This window comes from Lontra canadensis, unplaced genomic scaffold (assembly GCF_010015895.1).
Source record: "Lontra canadensis isolate GAN:19392208 unplaced genomic scaffold, GSC_riverotter_1.0 scaffold63, whole genome shotgun sequence".
In the NCBI taxonomy this organism is placed as follows: domain Eukaryota; kingdom Metazoa; phylum Chordata; class Mammalia; order Carnivora; family Mustelidae; genus Lontra; species Lontra canadensis.
Genome location: NW_022631057.1, coordinates 127791 through 145505, shown reverse-complemented (window position 1 = coordinate 145505; position 17715 = coordinate 127791). Strand labels below are relative to the sequence as shown.

Below are 17715 nucleotides of genomic sequence, written 5' to 3'. Positions count from 1 at the left end.
GACAACCCCCAGTTGGAGAGTGAGAGGCAAGCTCCATGGGCCTGATGGGAGGTATTGCCAGATTGCACCTAGAGAAAGCTTCAGGGAACTGGTTGCTACAGCAGTAGTTGGAGTAAAAGATAAGTGAGTCCAAGACACTGAAATGGTTCACAATAGCTGTCTGATACAGGAACAAATCTGAAAGCAGCAGTCAGTGGAGGGACTGGGGTTGACTCCAGTTATGGGACTCCCTTTTTGAAAAACCTAAATTGCTCAAATCTTAGTTTGGGCTTCTTCAAAAAGCAGACTTTGAGTGCAGGGCTTTGGGCACAGAAGGTTTATTTGTGAGGTGATTCTAAGGACAGAAGAGGACATGGGAAAAGTGAGACAGAAAAGAGAGAAAAGTCAGCAAGTGTGCTTTATTGAGTGGGGTTAATGAGTCGGTTAGTAGTGAGTGGTTTTACACTGTCACTGAGTATGCAACAAGGCTCAATCCCACTGAGGATCTTCTGAGAAACCATGTGCAACAACAAAGACTTGTCCCAGTGACAGTGAGGAGGCTGGGGCATTTATTCACCAACCCCAGCCCCAATTGGTTGAACATTGCCCCCATGAGTGTAACTCCCCCTCCAAACTTGTGTGTTGCACCGCCTATAGCAGAACAAGCTCTCATGGGGCTGAAGCGAGTCTTTAGGCAAAGGAAAGAGACATGGGTTCCTGAGGTAAGAAACTCAGTGTGTGGAAATCATCTTCATAGAGAACTTAAGAAGGCCAAGAGGATATGAAGCAGAATGTAGACGGTGTTTGCTACAGATAGCTTTCCTTTGGATTCAGGAAGAAGCCCATTCTGTGCAGAGTTTTAGCCTTTTCTCTCCTACAGTATAGGAGAGGCCCTACTTTGGGCCCCTTTAAGACGGGCCCAAAGTACCTGTGAAGAGATTCATGTGTATTTGAACAGTCTAACTGGTGATCCTGGGTAAACTGGAGGGGTAGTCTACCCGAGGCCCATGTCTTCCCTGAAGGACACCCTGTCCCAGATTTCCTTTCAGTGACCAGCAGTACAAAGAACAGTGCCACAAAGCTGACTAGGTTCCCAGAAGAGAACCAAGTGGGCAGCTTAAGGGAAATGTGAGACAACTTCCATGTGATCTCTACACTGACCTCTGGAAGGGAAGGGCAGGTAGAGGCTTAGACTACAATTTGGTGGTAGAGTGTTTAATGGCTTAGGGTTGGGGGAAGGGTTGAAGTCAGAAGAAAAGTCATCTATGAAAATAAAGAGAGGTGAGTAGTAGGGTTAGAGAAATGAAAACAAAGAGTATCTGAAATGGCCCTTTTTTGAGAAAATGAGCTGCTTTTAAAGGCAGGATTGTTGGGAGGTATGGTGAGTCATACTGAGCTGGAGTCAGTCAGTTCCTAGAGTGGCAGTTTGCCCAGTGGCTTGATTCTTGTGAGCCAGGCTCAGACCCAGGAATAGATTTATAAAAGTGGGTGTCACCTTGGTGTTTTCTCTCTTACTGGGTTATCAACTCATTACAATTTGCCCAACTGGTTAGAGATTCTTGCATCTCTTTCTCCACCTATAAAGTGGAGAAACATGGGGCATGTTACTAGACAAAGAGAGCCTCTGAACTCCAGGATTATTATTATTTTTTTTTTAAAGATTTTATTTGTTTATTTGACAGACAGAGATCACAAGTAGGCAGAGAGGCAGGCAGAGAGAGAGGAAGGGAAGCAGGCTCCCTGCTGAGCAGAGAGCCTGATGCGGGACTCGATCCCAGGACCCTGAGATCATGACCTGAGCCGAAGGCAGCGGCTTAACCCACTGAGCCACCCAGGCGCCCCCTCCAGGATTATTTTTGATAAGTCTCTTTTTCTCTCATATGGTTATGAGCCCCTTAAAAGCTATGGACTGTGCGTTATATATCTTTGTGTTCCAAGTATCTCAAAATTATGATGTAAATATTTGTGGAGTAACGATGGAATGAATTTTAAAGCCTCTGGATTCATCAGATACAGTCTGTGACTTCTTTGCTCCAAACTAAGAAATTGTGGAAAAACAGAAAAAAACTTAAGAACTAGGGAAACTTCTTCTGGGTTATTATTAAAATAGGAAGAAAAAGAAAAAAGATAAGACTGAGTTAGTCTGAAAACCCAACAATTTAAGACCTTAAAAGACAGCTTTCACGGGGCACCTGGGTGGCTCAGTGGGTTAAAGCCTCTGCTTTCGGCTCAGGTCATGATCCCAGGGTCCTGGGAGAGAGCCCCACATCGGGCTCTCTGCTCAGTGGGGAGCCTGCTTCCTCCTCTCTCTCTGCCTGCTTCTCTGCCTACTTGTGATCTCTGTCTGTCAAATAAATAAATAAAATCTTTAAAAAAAAAAAAGACAGCTTTCACTTTAAAAGAAATGTAGTTAAATATGTAAAACACGTAGCTGGCAAAAATGATGCATGCATATTTATATTCCATTCTTTTCCATAGGGATTTGAAATAGCTTTATGTGTATTTGTAGAAAAAAATACTATTACTTTAAGACTTTTGTGTAAAACAGTATTATTTGCAGTGAGATATTAAACCCCAAAGACGGTATTCAGTGGTGGACTGGAAGTTCACAAAACTACAAGATAAATATGGCCTATCTTCCAGAAACAAGAGTGTTAACAATACATTTCTTCTGGGGGCGAGGGAGGTGGTGTTGGTGAAGGAGTAATCTTAGGTAGACTGGGGATGATTACTATCTTAGGAAAGCAAAGCAGAAAGAGACCGTGATGGTTACTTTTATGTATTAACCTGACTGATTTCTAGGATGTTCAGATATTTGGTCAAATATTATTTTGAGTGTTTCTTTGAAGGTGTTTTTGGATGACATTAACATTAAAATCCTTAGGTGAGTTAAGCATATTGCTCTCTCCAGTCAGTTGAAAATTTAATAGAATGAAAAGGTTGACCCTCCTGTGAGTTAAGAGAAGCCTATGTCAGCTAACCATCAGCCAATCCAGACACGAGGTAGCTCTGCCAAGATCAGCCATGAAACCCAGCTGAATCCAGCACAGATCAGCTGACCCTAACCAATACACACCAGTGAGTGAAAATAAATGCTTAGTGTTATATGCCCCTGAGATGTTCTGGCTGTTATTATGCAGAAATAGCTGACTTATACACATTTATGTATGTCTGTATTGGGTTGACAATATAACGTGTATTACACTGGGTTACAAAAGGTTTGAAAAGCCACCCATCTAGTAAAGTACCATGTTTCTCCTTCATTCCTTGTTGTTTAATGGGGCTTAAAGGAAGTTCATGCCTAGGGAGTGGCTTCTTGCGTATTAGAGAATAAAGATAAACCCAGAGAAAATAGAGCTGAGAGAAGAGAAATGAGAGCTGTGCATGAGTGTATGCAAAAGAGAGACAGAGACAGAGAGACTTAATAACAGTAAGGGTCCTACACCACTGCAAGCCCCAACAGCCACAAATTTGGCCCATGCTGAAGGAAATCACATTATTATGGTAATCGAAAGTAATGAAATTAGATCAGGATGTAGCTATGAGACCCTGTAGCCAGACAGAAAGGGGGACAAAACATAGCACCATTGCTAAGTTACTTTTTTTTTTTTAATTTCTTTTCAGTGTTCCAGAATTATGCACCACACCCGTAAGTTACTTCAAAAAAAACCCTGTATAAACCCAGAAAATTGAGTTTCTTCAGGAGACCTGTTGCTTTGTATTGTTATCTCTAGGAATATTTTATTCTAATTAAAGGACCATTGTATAGATTTTTGGGTGCCATCTCCTTGGACTCCTTCTCTTTCTTTATTTCTAATCTACACATTTAATAACAATAATTAACATCTGAATATTTAATATATACTAGTGACAGGGGTGTGTGTGTGATTAATGTCTAAGTAACAAATTTATAGATCATTCTACACATTGTATTTTTATTACTATCTCCAGTCTACAAGAATATATAGTAGGAACCCTTAATTTCATGAGCAGCACTTTTTCTAATACATTTTCAAGTTACTTTCTAAGATTATTTCCGCAAATGGACTTAGTGTTAGTTTGTTTCCATTTCAGAGGTTGGCATTTCTAATCTTATCCCCAAATCTTCAGATTACGTCAGAATTTGGATCCTAGACTGATTTTAATCAATATGTCCTTTAAATGTCTTTTTCAATTAAAAAAAAAAAAAGATTTATAAATCCCATTTTGTAATTTATAAAACTGATGGGAAGAAGTGAGTTAGGAAAGGATACTATGTATCATGGGCAGAGTTAAGATGTAAACTTTAAACTTGTCACTATCTAGTCTTTCCCTTTTTAAAAATTTAGCCAATGAAATCATCACAAAATCATACCTGTATGGTCTAGAAATTTAGCAAAACAGTTTAAATCACCTTCCCACTTCTAAAAGTCAGGGTATATGTTCACATATAATTCTCCCAGGGTGCTTGGGTGGCTCAGTTGGTTGAGTGTCTGCCTTCGGGTCAGGTCATGATCCCAGGGTCCTGAGATGGAGTCCCAGGTTGGGCTCCCAGCTCAGCGGGGCGTCTTCTTCTCCCTCTGCCCCTCTCCCCTGCTTGTGATCTCTCTCTCTCAAATAAAATACATAAAATTTTAAAACAAAACAAATATATAACTCTCCCAGACATTTAAAAGACTTTATTATTTTAAAAGACAGGGAGATTGGGGTACCTGGGTGGCTCAGTCGGTTAAGTGACTGATTTTGGCTCAAGTCATGATCCCATTATTCTGAGATTGAGCCCAGCATTGAACCCCACATGGGGACCAAGTGGAATCCGCCCCCATTGAGCCCCAGGTCAGACTCCCTGCTCAGCAGGGAGCCTGCTTCTTCCTCTCCCTCTGCCTGCTGCTCTCCCAGCTTGTGTTCTCTCAGTCATAAAATAAATAAAATATTTAAAAAAAAAAACAGGGAGATTTCATAGTCTCCTTTCATAAACAATTCCAGAATTAAAACAAACAAACAAGAAAAAGAAAAAACAAAACCTAACTCTTCAAGAACTGCAGAATTCATTCATTAAACAAATATTGAGAATCCTATGCACAGGGATTGTACCCAATGCTGAAAATATAAATTTAAACACTGTTCCTGTTCTTAAAGCGAAATTCTTTACAGCTAAGTAGGAAAGCTGGAATTCAAAAAGTTCTCAAAAGTTTCAGATAACCAAAGCAAAACAGGTGAAATTAAATGACTATACATTTATATTCATTTGCTTAGGAAGGGAAGGGTTAAAAAAAGAAAATTAAAAACCTATGGGAGTCTAAGTGGAGACCTCGGCTAAACAGTAACAAATGTCAAAGACCCAGAGAATAGAGATGGCTCCAGATTTAGTAATACAGGCAGTTGTTTCCAAGAAAGCTTGTTTATTTTTTCAATATTTTTATATTTTTATTTGAGAGAGAGAGAGAGAGAGAGCACAAGCTAGGGGAGCAACAGGCAGAGGGAGAAGGAAAAGCAGTATCTCTGCTGACCAGGGAGCCCAACCTTGGGCTCCACGGGGTGCTCGATAGGGGCTCCACTCTGGTTCCACATGGGGTTCAACACTGGGCTTGATCCCAGGATCCTGGGATCATGACCTAAACCAAAGTCAGATACTTAACCCACTGAGCCATTCAGGCACCCCTGTTCTTTTCAAATAGTTAAATAACCAGTGTGACAGAGCTTGCTAGCTACCTTTCAGTACTCATTTCCTACTTCATCCTTAGCAATGGAACCTTGATTTTTAGTGGAGCACTTTGACATTTCCCAGTCTCCTTTGAAGTTAGTGGGCCATGTGACTAAGTTCTGAACACTGATATACCAACATAAATGGTATGCTATACTTCCATAAAGTGTGGCCTTCTTCCTTTCTTTCTCTAACTTGGAGTGTGGTCATGATGACTGGCATTGCTAACCACCATCTTGGATCACAAGGGCAAAACTGACACTGTAGGAATGGTGGAGAGCTGAGATAAAAGCAGCCTGCATTGCTGACACTTTTCGTTGCAGTTGTCTTTTCAGCCCAGGACTGCCTACTTCTGGATATCTTTTACATGAAAAGTAAATTTTCATTTTGTTTAAGGCAGTTATTTGGGGTTTCTCTTAGATGTAGTTGAACTCTGGGTACAAGAAAGGAAGAAAGAAGGAAAAAAAAAAAGAAAGAAAGAAGGAAAAAGAAAGGTTTTCTAGGACTTAAACATCCTAAAAAATGAAATGATCTACTTTGTGTTGTAGTTTCCTATCTCCCTATCTGTTTAAATGGTGGTTTTAAGACCAGCTTCAGAAATGGTAGTTGTGGGGATGGGGAGGGCATTGCCAGACCTCTAAAATTATATGATCTCACCCTCACCCCTCCTTGAGGATCAGTGGCTCTAAGAAAAACAGAACAAACAAAACAAAAACCTGGAGCTCCTCCCTGTTGTTTGGGCCCTCCCCACCAAACAGTGCTCAGTGTTGCAGAGCCTCACCTGACTGTTTGTGGAGTTAAACTTCTGAGACAGGAACTTCTAATGTAATAATGAAGAAGAAGCAAAAAACAAATCAATAAACTTTTCAGCAAAATTGTTGTCATAAAGAAAATCATTATGAGCCTGGATGGTATGAATAAAATTTGAGTTCCTTCCTGTGTGCCTAGTGTAGTTGGTGAATTAAGGTGTAGTCCACAATTACTGCCCTGCTTAAATTTTTTCTCTTTTGTAAAATGAGGATAATACCCCTTATCCTCTTTCCATCTTTCCTCTTCTGTTCTACCTCTCAACATCTAGTAGGTAGAACTTCTACACTATTTTTAAAAATTATACTTATCTGTGTTTTGTCTATTGATTCTTTAGACATTTTTTTCCTCAAAACAGCAATACATACTCATGGCAAAAGAGACCAACTGTGAATGGAATACATGAGATAAAAATCCCCCTTCCATCTCAAACAGTGACACCCCCTCCCCAGCAGTAAACAGTTTCTTTTATACTCTTTCAGAAATACTCTCAGCATGTTCAGGCAGCTCTAGTTATTTATGTGTATACGTTAGAAAGGAGATATACACATACTGTTATGGTCTGGAGGTTAGTTTTGTTCAGTTCAGTAAACATTTATTAAACATCTACTGTGTACACAGACCTAGATAACCTTTGTTCTCTCTTCTCCTTAACATAAAGTTCTAGCTGTATAGATCCAACTGATAATAGGGTAGAAATAACTGCACTTGGTACTTCAACTTTTGAAATATTACATATATACATACTCTTGCCTATAACTTTAGAGCTACATTGCTCTAAGACACTTAGTTCCATTTTTTCCTTTTCTTATCCGTATGAGTAGTTTCCTGGAATAGGTTCCTATTAGTTGTTCCCATTTCCTTAAACGACTTCTTCACTTCTCAATCCACTGCAGTTTGGTTCTTTGGCCCATGACCCAGTAAAAGTGGTCTTTCCAAGATCATTCATGTTTTCTTATGTGCCGAAGCACTGTACATATTGGAACCTTACTTTATGTTTTTAAAAGATTTTATTCATTCTTATTTATGAGAAAGAGAGAAGGAGAGGCAGAGGGAAAAGCAGGCTCCCTGCTGCAGGGAGCCCAATGCAGGACTCAATCCTGGGACCTTGGCATCATGACCTGAGCTGCAGGCAGTTGCTTAACTGAGCCACTCAGGAACCCGGGAGCCTCAGCTTTAATTACTGACTTCTCTGCTGTCCTGGTGATCCTTTCTCTTTAGATCTCTCTAAACCTTTGGTTTCAGGAAGTTACACTCTCCTTAGTTCTCTACTTTCTCCATTTATGCTCAGTCTCTTTTATGCATTTCTTTTCCTCTGTATGGCCTTTCGATGTTGATGTCCATTTGCTTTTTATCCTCAGCTCATTATACTTCTCATCTTACATCCTCTTCTTGTGTGATTTACTTTGGTCTCATGACCTTGGTTAGCTACGATCAATTGGTAACAAATCCCTCTCTGCACTCTTGATCTTAATTATATATCCAACTGCATGCTGGTATCTCTCTATTGAGAACCCAACGTATCTGGAAATTATTTCATTCTCCTTGTCCTTCAAATTGCTAAGTCTTCAGTATTCACCAACTCTGTTGTTGACACAATCCACTCAGCCATTCAAGCTAAAATACTGGTGTCAGCTTAGACTCTTCCATTCCTTCTTCCTTTCCATATAAACCAATCCCCCAATTTTGCTTTTACCTCCTAATTATTTGCATCTATCCCTAATTCTATTCTTGTTACCAATGCCATAACTTAAACCTCAAAATTTCTTTTTTTTAAAGATTTTTATTTATTCGACAGAGAGAGATCACGAGTAGTCAGAGAGGCAGGCAGAGAGAGGGGGGGAAGCAGGCTCCCTGCCGTGCAGAGAGCCCGACGTGGGGCTTGATTCCAGGACCCCGAGATCATGACCCGAGCCGAAGGCAGAGGCTTAACCCACTGAGCCACCCAGGTGCCCCTAAACCTCATAATTTCTTAACTAATTCAATGGCCTTCTCATTTATTTCCACATTCAATTTTTACCTAAAATACCAACTGAACTAAATCACTCTCTTGCTTAGAGCCCTCTGCTCCTCTTCTATTATCTAAAAATTGCTTAACTCTTTGAACACTATCAAGGCCTTTATGTGGTTCAACCCTTGCCTAACTCTCTAGGCCCATTCTGAATTCACTTCATGCTCCAGGAATACAAAATTATTTGTAGCTCCTTGACATAACACAATTCAAGATTCTTTGCATATTCCATGCTGTTTTCTTTCTGTTCTCTTTCTTTCTTTTCTTCCTCTATTTAAAAAAAAAAAGATTTATTTATTTGACAGAGATCACAAGTAGGCAGAGAGGCAGGCAGAGAGAGAGGGGGAAGCTGGTTCCCCGCTGATCTCTCTATTCTTAAGCTATCTCCACACCCGACATGGTGGGCATGAACTCACAACCCTGAAATCAAGAGTTGCATGCTCTACTGACTGAGCTAGCCAAGTGGCCTCTGTACTATTTTCTGTACCTGGAATGCTCAATATTTTCCTCATGTTTTTTATGTCCTATTTAAGAAATAATTTGATTGGGGCGCCTGGGTGGCTCAGTGGGTTGAGTCACTGCCTTCGGCTCAGGTCATGATCTCAGGGTCCTGGGATTGAGTCCTGCATCGGGCTCTCTGCTCAGCAGGGAGCCTGCTTCTCTCTCTCTCTCTCTGCCTGCCTCTCTGCCTACTTGTGATCTCTGTCAAATAAATAAATAAAATCTTTAAAAAAAAAAAGAAATAATTTGATTATTCAATGTTATAAGACAATAAACCATGATATTTTCTAAAAGCACTATTGTTTTACCTTTAACTTTTAGGTCCATAATCTATTTAGAGGTTTGTTTTTTTTTTCCTTTTATATTTAGTATGAGTAGGCATCAAGGTTTTTTGTTTTCCACATAGACATTCAATTGACCCAGCAACGTTTATCAAAGCATCGTTTTCTCCACATTAGTATAGTGTCACCTTTGCATAATAAAACGTTCACAAGAGTTCTATTTAGTTCCACTGGTCTACTTTCTAACACCTGGTACTATAAATTCTCCAACTTTGTTCTTGTTCTTCTGAATTTCCATTTAAATTTTAGCTTGTCAAATGACACACACACAATCTGCTGGGATGCTAATAGGGACTAGACTAAATCTACTGATCAACTGGGAGACTGACATTTTTACAATATCTAATTTTCCAATCCATGAGCATACTGCATCTGACCAGTTATTTGGATCTTCTCTGATTTCTTTGAAAAATATAATTTTCAGTATAGTGTCCTAATACACCTTTCATTAAGATTTATTCCTAGGTGCCATGTGTTAGATGATGTCCCCAAAATATCAGGTCCTAATCCCTGGAACCTATAAATGTCACCCTATTTGGAAGAAGGGTTTCTGGAGATGTGATTAAGTTAAGGCTCTTGAGACAAGGAGATAATCCTAGATTATCCAGATGGATCATAACGCTATCAGTGTCTTTATATAATAGAGGAAGGGGAAAATTCATGACACACACAGAAGAGAAGGCAATGTGAAGATGGAGACAGAGATCGGGTGATGCAGCTTCAAACCAAGAAATGCTAGCCAGACACCAGAAACTGGAAAAGGCAGGGAACAGATTCTCCCTAAAGCCTCTGTAGCGAGTGTAGCCCTGCTGACACCTTGATTTCAGACTCCTGGTGTCCAGAAGTATGACAGTTTGTTTTAAACCACTTGAGTTTGTGGTAATTTGTTACAGCTATCACAGAAAGCTAATACACTAGATATTTGATATTTTTGATGTATTCATTCATATGTTATCAGTTTCAAAAATTCATTTTCTAATTGTTTAGTGCTAGTATTTTAAAACATAATCGATCTTTATATACTGACTGTATCCAGCAACTTGCTAAATTCAGTATTAATACTAAAAGTTTATAGATTATAATTATATATACAGCCTATCATCTTTCTCCAGTTAACAAATTAATGTATTTCTTTCCAATCCTTATACATTGTGGGGGGCACCTGGGTGGCTCAGCCAGGTAAGTGTCTATCTTTAGCTCATGATCTCGGGGTCCTGGAATCAAGACTGAAGTCAGGTTCCCTGCTCAGTGAGGAGTCTGCTTCTCTCTCTTCCTCTGCCCCTCCCCCAAACTCATGCTCTTTCTCTTGCTCTCTCAAATAAATTAAAAACAAAACAAATCAAAACAAAACAATCCTTATACATTTTTTTCCTTGCCTTTTTTTTGCTGGGATATCCAGTACAATAGTGAAGCTTTTCCTCTGGTATCTTTTGATATTAGAACTATGAGATATATCTATTCCAAATTTAAACTGCAATGAAAACAGTAAAAAAATTTTTTAATACAGTAAAAAAGCAGTCAAACAAACAAAATATTGTTTGTTAACAAATCCAGAGACCTTTTCTTAAACCCTTCTCATGATTCTTCATCATTGGACATTATTAACTCTTTCTTAAAGCTTTCTTCTTCCTTGACCAGATTCATTTCCTCTAACCCCTTATTGACATCCCCAGGATTTTCTTCTTAGGCTTTTCCTAATTTTATACTGTTCTTATTAACTGTTGGGAAATCATTTTAAGGCCTTATTCTTTTTCAGAAGCAGGTCAGCTTCAGGTGTTCTCCTTTTCTTTGGGGCAAAACAGAAAGAAAAGCCCCCATCCCTGAGGTTCTTCTCCCAAGAGTGGAATGCGTTCTTCCTTGTTCTGTCCCCTTTGTTGTACTCGAGAAAAGTGTGGAATCTTCTTTAAGGGTTTTACTAATCATTAGAAATAAGTACAAAAATCCCCAAATTAAAATGTTTTAATCCTTGATCTATAAGCAGAAATTCCTTTCAATAGAAAAGAGGCTGAAAGTGTTGCAAAGTTGAGGAGTTAGAAAGCATGCTGGCCAAAGGGCATCAGAGCCACATTTACCTTTCATGAATTCACTTAGTTCATGGTCTGGCCTTTGCATTACAGGACCAGAGATGCTGAATCATGTTCTTTGGAAGTTTGTGTATAAAAATGAAAATACCAATGTATTCATTTACAATAAAAATGAAATGGCTACTCATTTCATTTGCCCAGGATATTCTCTCAGTGTAGAAAAACTATACAGGAATTAAAATAATATCCAGAACTGTATTTGTTGAGAGAAAGAGAAGAATGAAAGGTTTAATTGTATGATCTAAGGGAATCATATCAAGCTTCGCTAGATCAAACTATTTCCACTATCAGAACAAGATAGGTGTTTTGAACCTGCTCAGGAGACTTTCCCCTTTAGACAGGGATCCTGCCAAATATTTACTTCCCAGGCTTTTTTTTTTTTTTTCCCCCTGGCTCAATGCCTGATTGAGACATTCCTGCTTTAGGTGAAGTCTTGCTCTGGCCAGAGATGCTTATTTCTGCTTTGATCCACTCCGCACTGACTTGTAACAGAGTTATTCAGGACAGCCTTTAAGTGTTTGGAGAATACCTTACCTCTGGACCACAAATACTGCTCTTCATTCATTTGCATAATAGATGTTCACGGGAAGTCCTCAATTCTTAGTGCTGAGCAAAAACAATAAATAAATAAAGAATGAATGAATGAACGAAGAAAGAAATAGAAAATCATAAATAGCTCCCAGTGCCAGAACAGAGCAGATATCCTCTAATCGGGTGAAGGAAATATGCAGTTCCCTATTCCTTCTGCCTAACGCAATTCAGAAAAGCATTACAGAGCACGGAGCCTGCCAGGCTGGAAACTCTGCCAGAATGCAGCTCTTGCTTCACCTCCACTAGGCGACTCCGCCTTCCCTAACAGCTCTGCTCCAAGCCCTGACCACAAGTCAGCGAGGACTGAGTAAGCACCAGTCCACAAGGCCCCGGTCGTAATTTTATTTCACCACTGACAACACCCACTTTCTAACTAATAAAACAGTAGAGGCGAAAAATGGATAAAAATAAAGCAAAGGTGAGAAGAGAAAACTGAAGAAAGGTTTTTAACAAGACACCTTTTAGCAAAATACAGCTGCAATGCTAGCACTGGAAACTCATCTCGGCACCCTCAATCTCTCTCGGGAGTCAGGCCCCAGATCTGGGATTCAGACAACAGAACTGCAGCGTCCAGATAAACAAGACCGCGTCTGCTACTCTGGGGTTGGAACTCGAAGGGCGGCCCGCCACACAGTCCGACTCCCCGGCGGGAAAGGGCGCAACACCAGCTCGTCGCGGTTGGAGGAGCCGCAAAAACGAGCAGCAAACCTCCGCAGGATCTCAAAGGGGCCGCGCTCCCGCCGAGACCCTCCCGGCAGTCCAGACCCGCAACACCCGCGGAGAGAGGGAGGCCGTTCTCCCGACTCGGGCGCCTCGGATCGCGCCAGCCCTTTCTCAGGCTGGGCGCGTTCCTTCCGCCCAGAGAGGGCAAAGAGTCCCACGCCCTCTTGTCCACCTCCGCCCGCGCGCTAGAGCGCCCCCTATGAAGGAAGCCGGAGAGGCGGCCGCGTCTCTGCGGCGATTTTATTAGCTCGGTAGGGGTTGCCGGGGCTGCCGGCTAGCCGGGCTTCCCCGCCCCTACCCCCCCTTCCCCTCCGCCTCCCCCTCCTTGCCCCGGCGGCCGGAACCTCCCTGCGGGGCGGAGTGATACCGGCGGCGGAGTAGAGCGCGGCGCGGCCGACAGGGGCGCCCGGGACTGCGCGGGGCGAGCGGAGGGAGGAGGGGAGAGAGGCGGGGCCGGGGCGGGTTGTTGTGAGGCGACTGCGCTACTGCCGGACCGGGGCGGTTATGGCGGCTCCATATTAACACCCTCCTCCTCCTCCTCCGCCACCGCCGTCTCCTCCTCCTCCTTCTCTCCCTCCCGCCCGCACTCGTAAGCCGTCTCCCCCTTCACCCTGACGCCTACCGCTTCCCCTCACCTTTTCCCCTCCCCTCTTCTACCATGCCCGGCATGATGGAGAAAGGGCCCGAGTTACTGGGGAAGAACCGATCGGCCAACGGCAGCGCCAAAAGCCCGGCGGGCGGCGGCGGCGGCGCCTCGTCCACCAACGGCGGGCTGCACTACTCCGAGCCCGAGAGCGGCTGCAGTAGCGACGACGAGCACGGTGGTAGCCTCGAACTCCTCCCCGCCAGCCCGCCTGCCCCCCTCCCTCCTCCCCTCCCCCAGCCCCCTCCCCTCGCCGCGCTCCCGCCCTCCCTCCCCTCGGAGCCCGGGCGCTGCGGTAGCCTCGAACTCCCGGTGCAGTGCAGCAGCACCCCTCGCGACCCCCGTCCCTCCGCCCCTCGACCAATCCTCCGCCCTGTCCCCCCCCCCCCCCTCCCCGCCCCCCCCCCCTGCCATCTCCCGGAGTGCCCGGAGTTAATATCTTCCCATCCACCCGCCGCTTCTTTCCTCCAGCAAATTTTATATTTTATTAAGTGTCTCTTCCTTTTTCTTTTTTTCTTCTTTTTTCTCCCCCCCCCTTTCCTCTCTCTCTCTCTCTTTTTTCTTTTTGGCATTGCTTTGCAGATGTTGGGATGAGAGTCGGAGCTGAATACCAAGCTCGGATCCCTGAATTTGATCCAGGTAGATATATTTGCTTAAGCAAAATCCTGCCTCCCCTTTTCTGGGAATGGTTTAGGGTGGAAGAGGTAGAGGGGCTGCCGAGGTAGGGGTCAGGGTGTGCGGTTGGGCGGGGATGCGGGGCTGGGATGGGCAGGCATCTGGCGGGGAGGCTGTCAGGCTTGGTAGGGCTGTGACACAGGGCGTGTGGGCAGATGTGTGCATTGCAAGGTTAACATGGTGCCTTCAGAGGCCACTTGCCCGCTGGTGGCATCGCCTTTCTGTCCCCATGAGCCTGGGGCGAGGTGGGGGAGAGCAGAGGGAGGCGGCCCTTGGCGGATTCGAGGGTCTGAGGCTGGGGAAGGAGCGGCTGTTGGGCCGAGGCTGGAGGAGAGGGTGTGCAGGCTGCCTGTGGAAGAACCATGCAAATGTCAGTTGCCACACCGCCAGCCCCCGGAGAGCGAAGGGCGGCGGATGCCGGGGCTGCTGTCACCGGCCGAAGCTGAGGGCGAACCTTGGCCGACCCGCTCGAACACGGGATTTTCTTTTTTCTTTCTTTTTAGCTAGGTGGTGTAGCTTTGGTCGCGACAGCTCTGCGAGTGTAGGAGCCGCAGAGAGAAAGGGATGGGGAAAGGGGGTGGGGAGAAGCCAGAGGCACACCTCGCCCTCCAGCCAGCCCTAGGAAGTCAGACCACAGGACAGTGGCAGCAGCTGCCAAGGAGACATTTTCTCCCCGAGCAGCCAGGTTCCAGCGTCCTCTGCTAACCCAGCTTGCGGGCTCCCTGTCTACTTTTCTCCAAACAGGCTCTCTGGCGGTCACGGGATTTCAGCCTGGACGGGGATTGGGCGAGAGTTCCGCATATGGAGGCGCCCTTGCTGGAGCCTCCCGGAGTGGAGCATGTTCCTTCTCCCCACCCCAGACACTCTTCAGTTCAGGCTTTGGATAGACTTTGAAGGAGCTCTTCTTTTTTTTTTTTTCTAAACCCCTTTCTCCCTTACAGTTGGTCAGTTTCTTGCCCCTTGTCCCCTCATAATAACGTTGTGTCGGGCTTTTGAATTCTGTATTAGATATTAATAGGGCTTGTGTTTTTTGGTGGGAGAGGGGAGGCATAGTGTCTTTACTTCGTTATAGGGTAGGGATGGGTATTATTCATCCCATGCCCATTACAACAATGCAGAAGAGTTTTAGGTAACATCTCCTCCTGTCCTGAGGGGGAGGGTAAAATAATGAGTGTTAAAAGGATTGTTAGTGCAGTCTGTTTTTCCGTAGGTAAAACCAGTGATTCGAGTGCTCACTGGGTATGGGTTGCCTTCCAAATGACATAGCTGTTAGTATATTTTATTCAGAAGCTATCAAGTGTGTGTACTGGTGGTCTTCAAATAATTTTAAATGGTTTGTGAAACTAATTTTGTTTATTGATGTAGCTAGTAGGTGAATAACACTTTCGCATTACAAGGTATTAACTTGTTACTTGGAAAAAGCATGCTTTGGCTTAAAATAGACTGAATTCAGTTCCCAGGTATTTTATTTTTGTGCTCTGAGCAAGTTAGTGACCTTCTCTGATCCTTAGTTTCCCTAGCTGTAAAATGGACATAAAAAATGCTTCCTGAAATTCTTATCAGAAATACCTGATTGGCATATGGCGGTTGTTCAGTAAAGATCAAATTTGATAATTAAGAACGATTCTGCATACATTTATATCTTTATGACTTGGGGCATTTATTGGTACTTTGCTTTTTTGGGAAATGATAAACTGACTTACAAATTAGAATTCAACAACCAGAACTATTTCGTAAGTTAATAAACATAGATTTTTTTTGCTCCATTAGATAGGTTTATATTTCATAGACAACTGTACACAGTAGATTGGGAGGTCTTGTGTTTAAAAACCAGACTTCTTGCTGGAACAAATTTATATATGTCTTGGTCTAGATCACTGTAAAGGTTTTTTTTGTTTTGTTTTCATTTCACGTTAGAGAATAAATTTCAAAATTTGAAAAATAATTCATTAAAAATGCAGAACACTTCAGGTAGTTTCACATGGCCACTATTTGAGTTATCCAATTTACTTGATCATCATTTTTTTTTATTACTTTGAACCTAAGCAGAATATTTGTGGAAAAAAAAAACACTGAATTATTACATTTTTAAAAGTCATTTCAAGTTATTTACACAGATTATAATTGACACTTTCTATTAGGGTAAGAATATATGTCATTGGGGCACCTGGGTGGCTCAGTGGGTTAAAGCCTCTGCCTTCTGCTCAGGTCATGATCTCAGGGTCCTGGGATCGAGACCCACATCTGGTTCTCTGCTCAGGGGGAGCCTGCTTCCTCCTCTCTCTCTATCTGCCTACTTGTGATCTCTGTCAAATAAATAAATAAAATCTTTTTTTAAAAAAAGAATATATGTCACATTTTAAAAATTCATCTATAAATTTTCTCCTTAATCTGCAGAAGAATACTGAACCCAGGGACACAACTAAAACCAGTTATCACTTAAACCTGGATAGGCTTTCCTATAACCATTATAAGCAAATCTTGTCAAGCAAATGTAGATTATCAGTTGTTAGACACTTTTTTTTAAAAGTAAATATTGAACCTCTATGCCTTTCAATACAGTGCCATTCGTTTGTTTTATTCTAAGTGTTGTGCTGTTGGGTGAAGTTTCATCAATTCAGTATACTTTGGTGAGAAATTAAACATATTTCCTTGGAAAAGATAAAAGGAAAAGAGGTATTTATTAATGATAGAAATTGAGGAATGGTCAGTATCTCTCCTTTTCTCTTTTTCTATACCTTCATCTTTAGTCTCATAAACCATTCAGTCTATCCTCATGGAAATTATTCAGCCATAACCAACTTATTTGGAAGAAAAATTCCTTAGGTACCAAGATTATTATGATCAGAATATAAGAAAATTAAAGAGGATTTGTGTGTGTATGTGTGTTTAGGATATTTTTATTGAAGAAATTAATAGTGCTAGAAATCAAACAGAATGACTTACTAAAATGAGTATTTTAGAAAATATGAGAAGAATTGTGATTTAAATTGGAATTACTGAATATAATTTTAGGAACAGTTTATGTTAATTAACACCATTGCTAAGAATGCCTTTATAAAAATTTACTGACTGGATTTGATTATTTTCTTTCTTTTTCTTTTTTTAAAAAGATTTTATTTATTTGTCAGAAAGAGAGATGTAGAGTGTAAGCAGGGGGAGTGGCAGGCAGAGGGAGAAGCAGACTCCTTTCTGAGTAAGGAGCCCGACGTGGGTCTTGATCCCAGAGTCCTAGCATTTTGACCTGAGAAAGGCAGATGCTTAATCGACTGAGCCACCCAGGCATCCCGGGATTTGATTATTTTCTTAGGTGCTTTTTTTTTCCCTCAGATTTTTCACTTCCCAACTTTTATTTAGTGCCTCCTGCCTATTTGTGTATCAAGGAAGAGCAGTTTTGTGTGGCGATTAAATCTTACCTCTTTTCATACGCTTTTTAGCTAATATGGTATGGTGTCCTTGACAAACTGCCTGAAGTATCCATGCCTTTATTTTGTGATTTGTGAAAGGAGATAATGTTAACCATATCATTAGATTAGGTGAAAATTAATGTCTATAAAGCAGTGGTCTTCAAAATGTTTTGCTTGTATATTCATAATAGAATTTTCTTTCTTTCTTTTTTTTTTTTAAATTTTAGTTATTTATTTGACAGCGACACAGCAAGAGAGGGAACACAAGCA

The 17715-nt window shown here is 42.1% G+C and overlaps 1 protein-coding gene and 1 long non-coding RNA gene across 12 annotated transcripts in view; one reads left to right on the top strand and one right to left on the bottom strand.

The window, feature by feature from the left end:
• LOC116879707 overlaps positions 1-12730 on the bottom strand; it is a 42733-nt gene extending 30003 nt beyond the window's left edge. For 5 of the 6 annotated variants that reach the window (XR_004385090.1, XR_004385086.1, XR_004385089.1 and 2 more), the window contains exons 1-2: positions 12456-12730; positions 11941-12012 (exon numbers count right to left, since the gene is read on the bottom strand). This is a non-coding gene — a long non-coding RNA (uncharacterized LOC116879707). The remainder of the gene's footprint in view (positions 1-11940; positions 12013-12455) is intronic. The other variant, XR_004385085.1, reaches the window with a different exon arrangement.
• A 395-nt stretch (positions 12731-13125) lies between these two features.
• RCOR3 (REST corepressor 3) overlaps positions 13126-17715 on the top strand; it is a 52610-nt gene continuing 48020 nt past the window's right edge. Inside the window, exons 1-2 of one of the 6 annotated variants that reach the window (XM_032878095.1) lie at positions 13126-13544; positions 13946-14002. In XM_032878095.1, coding sequence (XP_032733986.1) covers positions 13379-13544; positions 13946-14002 — 223 coding nt within the window. In that variant the 5' untranslated portion in view covers positions 13126-13378. The remainder of the gene's footprint in view (positions 13545-13945; positions 14003-17715) is intronic. The other 5 variants (XM_032878098.1, XM_032878096.1, XM_032878097.1 and 2 more) reach the window with 5 other exon arrangements.